The sequence below is a fragment of the Carya illinoinensis genome, chromosome 8 (assembly GCF_018687715.1).
Source record: "Carya illinoinensis cultivar Pawnee chromosome 8, C.illinoinensisPawnee_v1, whole genome shotgun sequence".
NCBI classification, from domain to species: domain Eukaryota; kingdom Viridiplantae; phylum Streptophyta; class Magnoliopsida; order Fagales; family Juglandaceae; genus Carya; species Carya illinoinensis.
This window is the reverse complement of record NC_056759.1, coordinates 8,482,883-8,490,775: the sequence shown is the minus strand read 5'-3', so window position 1 is coordinate 8,490,775 and position 7,893 is coordinate 8,482,883. Positions and strand designations below refer to the sequence as shown.

The 7,893-nt window shown below is 32.5% G+C and overlaps 1 protein-coding gene across 1 annotated transcript; it reads left to right on the top strand.

Annotated features, from left to right (window-relative positions):
- Positions 1 to 1,922: 1,922 nt before the first annotated feature.
- LOC122318060 (cytochrome P450 87A3-like) lies at positions 1,923 to 5,438 on the top strand. Its single transcript, XM_043135191.1, has 9 exons — positions 1,923 to 2,194; positions 2,323 to 2,650; positions 3,461 to 3,610; positions 3,739 to 3,987; positions 4,076 to 4,165; positions 4,302 to 4,380; positions 4,503 to 4,609; positions 4,791 to 4,918; positions 5,074 to 5,438. Exons 1-9 carry the CDS (start codon positions 1,992 to 1,994, stop codon positions 5,168 to 5,170), a joined length of 1,431 nt encoding a protein of 476 aa, XP_042991125.1. The 5' UTR covers positions 1,923 to 1,991; the 3' UTR covers positions 5,171 to 5,438.
- Positions 5,439 to 7,893: the final 2,455 nt, after the last annotated feature.

Sequence of the window (7,893 nt, the reverse complement as noted above, 5' to 3'; positions counted from 1 at the left end):
TTTCCAAATAAGAATAAAATGCAATGGAGATTTATATAATGAGTTTCGCTATATATAAATAAAGTCGCGTACTAATACTGATTCTTTCATACTTAAAATTTAAATTAGTACTATTTTTAATAAAATTTATTTTTTGACCTATCATAATAAATTGGTACAAATATTAGTGTATAATTGTACTTGTAACTAGATTTTTCCTTATATAATATATCTTAAAAATGTTAAGATATTCCATTTAGGATTTGGATAGTCTAAAATTATTGCTTAGATTATAATAGAGATTGACAGATAAAATAGGTATAATGATATTATTTATTAAATATTTAATAGTATCCGATTAAATATTATTCAATAAATATTATGAAATTGTAAATCTATCTGTTCGATCTCTTTCTTATAAGCCAGAAAAGGTTTGAGTAAAAAATTCAAATATGCAAAGACTCTGAATGTAAGGAATTTAAATCATAGAATTCGTTTGAAACTTAATTTTCGAAATCTTCAAAATCCAATAAAATAAAACGTGCCAATATGCATGTTAATTTGTTTAAAAACCCTTAAAAAACATCAGCTTGTGGCAATTCCGACTTAGACCAGCTTTGATCAGCCAGCAATGAATCTGTGTGGATATCTGCCGATTAAAATACAATATATTTGAATTTTTTTTTGGTTTTCCTGTTGTTTCTTTGTCTTTTGTTATAATTTTTCTTCGGTCCAAAGCACACGAAAATAAATATCTAGAGTAGATTATTTAAAAAAAATATATATAATATAAATAATTAAATATATTTCTTCTTGATTTGTTTAAATTTTTTAAATAAGTAGTAATTTTATATAGTATCAGATTTAGCAGAGTTCTTGATTTCGAATCCTGGCTTTATAGTACTAGTTCCATCTATTTAGTTGAATATTTCACATGTTATTCTTACTCATTAAGAGAGAGACTAACTCAAACATAAGAGAAGTTAAAAATATAGAGTATTTCTATACACTATACTACTATCTCACTCGCATATTATTATATATAATATAATATATTTATTATTATTGGATGATAAAAGAATATGTAATAAATGATCTTTTAATAAAAAATATAATATCTTTCTATCAGCTTAACTAATTATTAAGACAAGAATTGATTTCACACCACTTTTTTCAAACCAAGAAAAAAAAAAATCTGCATTAATTAATCATATTTCTTTTACTGAAAGACCCTGCATTTACGGAGTAGACAAAGGAGCATTTCAAAATTTCAGGAGCTTTGCCTTGTTTTTATCCTTTTTTCAGGCCACGTAGTGTCAGATATTTTTGTGTTTGAAGTGATATCAAAAATTTTATGAATAGTAATAAAAAAATAATAAAAAATATTGAATGGTAATAAATAGTAGTACAAAATAATAAAAATTAAGTAAAAAATAATGATAAAAAGATGAAGTTTGAATACTTCACCATCCAAATTAAACCAACCCTAAGTTGTTTTCGATCATGATCAGATGGCCGGGAACGAGTAATCAATTGAGTTGGGAAAAGACTGAGTTAGTTCTGATCTGTGTAAGACGACTCATCATGTTGTATGAAAAATAAATTAAATTCGATTCCGTTCGTTAAAAAGTTAGTCCAATTGCCTCTCGCGATCAGTCTTAATTGCTTGTCCATTATTTATAATGGCCCGCCAGCCAGTCAAGCCCCCATGCAAAGTTTTCAAAACCAACCAGGTTGCCATTTTCTTCTTTCTGACATGACATCACTTTACATAATTCATTCAAATTCAGAGTAAGGACTTGACTATCTAGATTAACGACGACCTTCGCATATGTAGCTTTAACATTTTTCTAATCTTAGTCTAAGACTAAAACAGCCCTCATACGTACATGTCTCGATGTGATGAGCTCATCCTTTGCCTATATAAACAGCCATACTCTCTTCCTATAAACCAACCCAGATCAGTACGCGCGTATTATCTTCTTTTAATTTCCTCCTGTACTTAAAGATCGATGTGGTCTGTTTGGCTTTCTGTCATTAGCGGCCTGCTTATAGTGTTTTCCACCCACTGGCTTTATAGGTGGAGGAACCCTAAATGTAATGGAAAATTACCACCCGGGTCTATGGGCTTCCCACTTATTGGGGAGACCCTCAGTTTTCTGGTCTCAAGCAAGTCCATAGACACACCACTTTTCGTGAAGAAAAGGATGGAGAAGTAAGCAGCTGCGCAATAATTCACGCTTTAGTATTGCTTTTCCTCATCATAACGATCCCTCATGCATTTTTTTTACTGATTAATATATAACATCTTTAACATATTATATGTTATGTTATGTACGTTAGATATGGGCCAATATTTCGGACAAGCTTGGTCGGACGGCCGGTTGTGGTATCATCTGATCCTGAATTCAACTATCAAGTTTTCCAACAAGAAGGAAAACTGGTTGAGAGATGGTACATGGATTCCTTCGCAAAGCTTCTTCACCAAGACGCAGCAAGAATTAATGCCGGCAAGAACATTCACAAGTACCTGCGAACTATGATCTTGGGTACCTTCGGTACCGAGGCTCTCAAGGAAAAGTTGCTGCCCAAGTTGGAAGATGCCATAAACGAAAAGTTGCAGTGTTGGTCTAAGCTTTCCAGTTTGGAAGTGAAAAAAGGCACTTCAGCTGTAAGCAGCTCTTTTCTCAGTATTACTGCTGGCTCTCATATTGCAATTCTTAATTAATACCCACTGCCTACCGTTAAGATAAAATACAATACTCCAATGATCAACCTCCTCCCAAATAAAAGAAAAATAAGTATTTATAACAAATTATTTGCAACAAAAATAACTATTAATTTGTGAAAATGATAGATTCATTCGAATAAAAAATATTCATTTTTGTAAAAAATAACTGGAAACGTCAAATAAGCAATTTTATTGTAGAATAGCTGGGAAGTATTTTATAAAGTACTCGTATAAAAAGTAATATATATATATATATAAAATTTTATATGTAGTCACTTTTTTATATTTTTTTGTACGCTCAAGTGATGTGATTGGTTGTATATTAAAAAAAATTGATCCAGCAATAATATCAATAGAGTGCACATAAAATATATAAAAGTAACTGTACATAGCATTACTCTATATATATACATATTATATATACATGTGTGTATGTATTTCCTTGTGTATGTATTTCCTTCGGTCCAAGATCATCTAATGATCGAATTTTATGCATAACTTCGAATATTTGCAAGTTATAAATTAAAACTATATATTTTATGCATATATGAATAGATCAAATTTGAGTATGTATTCGAAATTTGAGTATATATATGTTCTACAATAGCTTTGCTTGCAAGTACTTGAAAAGAAAAAGAATTACCGTCATCCGATCCGTTTCTTGAAGTTTATATATATATATATATATATATATATATATAATTATTTCCCTGAAAATTCAATATTAACTTATTTTTCGGTCATTTGCAGATGATCTTTGATTTTACAGCAGCACAGCTGTTCAGTTATGAACCAAACAAATCAGGGGAAAATATTGGTGAATCTTTCGACAACTTTTTGCAAGGACTCATGTCATTCCCCATCAATATCCCTGGTACTGCTTATCATAGATGTCTGCAGGTACGTAATCCCATCTCCCTAGCTACTTAAATATTCTTATATTTTTCAGAATCTAAATTAAAAGCACTCTGATCATTAAGATCACCTCTTCTTTCAAATACGTATATATTAATTCCATTTTCATACAGAACCAGAAGGCGGCGGTAAAAATAATAACCAACACGCTAGAAGAGAGAAAACGTAATCCTGAAATTCGCAAAGGAGATTTTCTTGATCAGATTTTGGCCGACATGAAAACGGAGTCGTTCTTGACCGAGAAATTCATAACCTACATGATGTTTGGGCTTATCCTTGCAAGCTTTGAGACTATATCAGCAACTCTCACATTAGCCATTAAGTTAATTACAGATAATCCCAAAGTTCTGCAAGAATTAACGGTTAGTGGCAGCTCATGCATGCAGATCATACAGTACTCAGAAATACCTTAAGGCATTTTGTTTTTGACGTGTTATTTTTGTTAACTAGGAGGAACATGAAGCAATTCTTAACAGTAGAGAAGATGCCGATTCTGGACTCACATGGAAGGAATACAAGTCCATGACTTTTACCTATAACGTAAGTTAACTGATTCTCCCACTTCTTTTTTTGGGCGCATTCTATCTTACGTTTTATGAGGTCCCTGAAGGCCGGCTTCTACTTATTATAAGCAACACTTCGTAATTGATGTAAAATGAATCTGCATGCAAGATAGGTTATCAATGAATCACTTAGGCTGGGGAGTGTTGCTCCTGGGATACTGAGAAGAACACTTCAAGACATTCAAGTAAATGGTAATTATAATTAGTTCATCAAATCATGTACAATATATATTAGCTATTTAATTAATTTCATGGTGTACATGATGTTAATCAACGTGATATATTAAAAATTCCTTGTTTAATTAATATTGAAGGGTATACGATTCCAAAAGGGTGGGCACTTATGGTGGTTCCTTCTGCACTTCAACTGAACCCAAAAACTTATGAGGATCCTCTAGCCTTCAATCCTTGGCGATGGCAGGTACTGCAATATGGGTCTACCTGTCTAGCTAGATCAAAAACCTTTAATTTATTCGCTCATGCATCAGTCATGCACCAAAATCATTCATTCTTCAGGTAGAATATTAAAATACATATGATGGTCGACTGATCAGTTTTGCTTCATTTGATGACTGATCTGTCGATGAATTAAATATATATAGGACATCTCTGCGAACGTCACAGCGAAGAATTTCATACCATTCGGGGCAGGCATGACGTCATGTGCTGGAGCAGATTTCAGCAAGGTTCTCATGGCTGTTTTCTTGCATGCCCTGGTCACGAAATACAGGTACGTATACTTACGTACGAACTTTAATTTCTATTATGTACGTACATACATCGTGCACATGCAGCGCGCAGCAGTATTTGATCACATTATTTATTGAGCAATTAAAACTAATTACGAATACGATTCGGTATTTTCCTATATATATATGTATATAGGTGGACTGCCATCAAGGGAGGCGAGGTGATTCGGTCCCCTGCTTTAGGATTTGGAAATGGTTTCCATATTCAGGTTGAAGCAAAGCATGATGGATGATCATGATGATCTACAGTCAAACAATCAGTGCCAGCTCGTTCCATAATAATATACCATATAATACATGTACTTAAGAAAGTTGACTGCTCATTTGTCGCTCGCACTTTGTTGTTTATTCGATCCCTAGCTTATAATTAGTTTTCAATTGCCGGTCGGCGAGCTTAGTTTTGAGGCTATCTGTTTGTTTATATTATGAATCAATCAACCCATCTAAATAAGGGTACTGTTCCATTCAAAGATTAATATAAGGGGTGTTGGTTCTGGCTAATTCGAAGTTATAGTTAGATCTTTTATTATAAAACCTCTCTCTCTCTCTCTCTCATCTTGTATATTTTCTGGGGACAAGTCCCTGCAGCAAATCATGTCCAAGATTTGTGCAAGCTTTAGTAAAAATGTAGGCCCTACCAAATTAAAAACAGTGAATTTTTTTGTAATAGAATCAACTTTTTTATAAAAAAATATATATAACTTACGGGATTGATCAATACTTTTTTCTATTATGTCGTTGATATGTTGATCTTCCACCAATATGCATGCAAAGGTCAACGTCGTGTGTTTTAGGTGATCGTGATAACAACTCATTTATGCAGTATTTAATTTACAGCAAATCAAGGCAAAAGTTGCAGCACTCGTACGTATAAGTAGTACTATTCGTACAACTATATGTACTAGCAATATTGCTATATATATTAACTATTTTGGAAAATAATTTATATAGTCGGCAAATACGTACAATCGACGTGCAGTCGCTTTAAAAAAAATAAATTAATATGGGACCTATATGAAAAAAAAAATTATTTTTATAATTTTTTTTTATTCATTCTGTACAACCATGAAAAAAAAATATTTTTATTTATTCCGTACAGCCGACTGCATTTACCGACTGCGTCTAGCAAAACCCATATATATTAACTATATATCTTTTCTCGTTTTCCATCTATTAGATGTTAGTCTTGAAGCTATGAATTAGGCGTTTTGAAATGGAAATTAGGAGCTGAAATTAATAATTAATACATATCAAACTATAAATTAGTAGTTGGAATTAGTCATATTTGGCATTTTCCTTATAATTATTATAATATGTGTTTATCCTAGTCCTAACTACTAATTACTAGATGAGTGCCGCCATTCATATATATATATATATATATATATATATATGTATACATGCAAAAAGTCTACTTGCACCCAGCATGAGGAACCTACCTATCCCTCCGCGTGAAAAAATTGAAATGGCGCATTTTGTCTTTAACCCAAATGACGAATTGAACACCAACATTCATGAAAGAGCAAGGTTTATCTTCTTCGTCTACCCACGAACTAAGCAAGGGCTAGCTCTTCTTCTCATCTTTTTTGTCTATCCACGTAGACGAACACATGTTAGGTTCTTCTCATCATCATCTTCTTCTTCTTCTTTTTCTCTCTCAGACGCTAGAAGGCAATAGGGTGGGTTGGGTTTCATTTTGTTTTTCTAAGCTCTTACCCCTCCGTTCTCTTTTTCAGTTACATTTGATTTGTTTATTTTATTTTTATAAAATTCAATATACCAGCTGACGTGCCACATCAGCCGATTCCCTAAAGGTACCCAACACCAGATACGTTTAGCAAAACTGATATATATATATATATATATAATATGTATGGATGACCTAGCTATCAATTACTTTATGATAATCTTGATGGTATTTGGTAATTAAGCCACTCTCACGTCTACATTAATATTGTTTTGTCCACAACGCAATTTTGGTTATCTAGATCATGGTCTTCCCCCCATATATCGAGCTTAATTCCTTAATTTTTCATTTTTTTTAATTATTAATATGCCTTATTGACCATGCGCTTGATTATAAGCAAAATTCACATTAATCGTGTACCACTACCACTACCACCACTACCACTACCACTACCACTACCACTACCACCACTACCACTACCACTATCACTACCACTATCACTACCACTACCACTACCACTACTACCACTATCACTACCACTACCACTACCACTACTACCATTACCACAACCACCATTACTACTACTACTACTACATACAAGAAGTTATTCATCAACTTTTAAAGTGGTTATTTTCAAAAATAAAAAAATTGAATGATGAAAAGTATACGCCGCATGCATGATTAGTATAGTATAATAACAGTGCATGAGATGTGTGTATCATGCATATATATAACATCACTAAATAGTACTTTATGTATATATGCGCCATCATGCGTATATATTATATGCGTGATGGATAGATGGATTTGGATTTAATCCTTTAAAATTCAATTCTCTTATTTGGAACATATATAAATTAATTGAGAGACGAATTAATCATGACTTAACCGGCCCCTTAAATATGGTTATATATAGCAAATGATTAAATCTATCTAGAGTAATGCTAAATACAATCACGGGTAGTGTAAGTCACTACAACATATTTTCCTTTTTGCTTCGTTTTTTATCGCAGCTAATGTCACAAATGTCACCATTAATAATATTTAATGTCCACTGTGTTTCGCTGCAACATGGTCGGTAGTACTTCATCTCAAAAGAGTTGATGCAGCGCACGAATGATTAATTGCAAAAATGGTTTTATTCGCATCCATTTTGATCGCCCCAAACTAGCTTCCATCATAGACAAAAAAAGTAATTTTCCATCCAAATATTACTTCATTAACGTCCACTTTCCTAACCGTAAATGTTTAATTTGCACCATAAGTAAG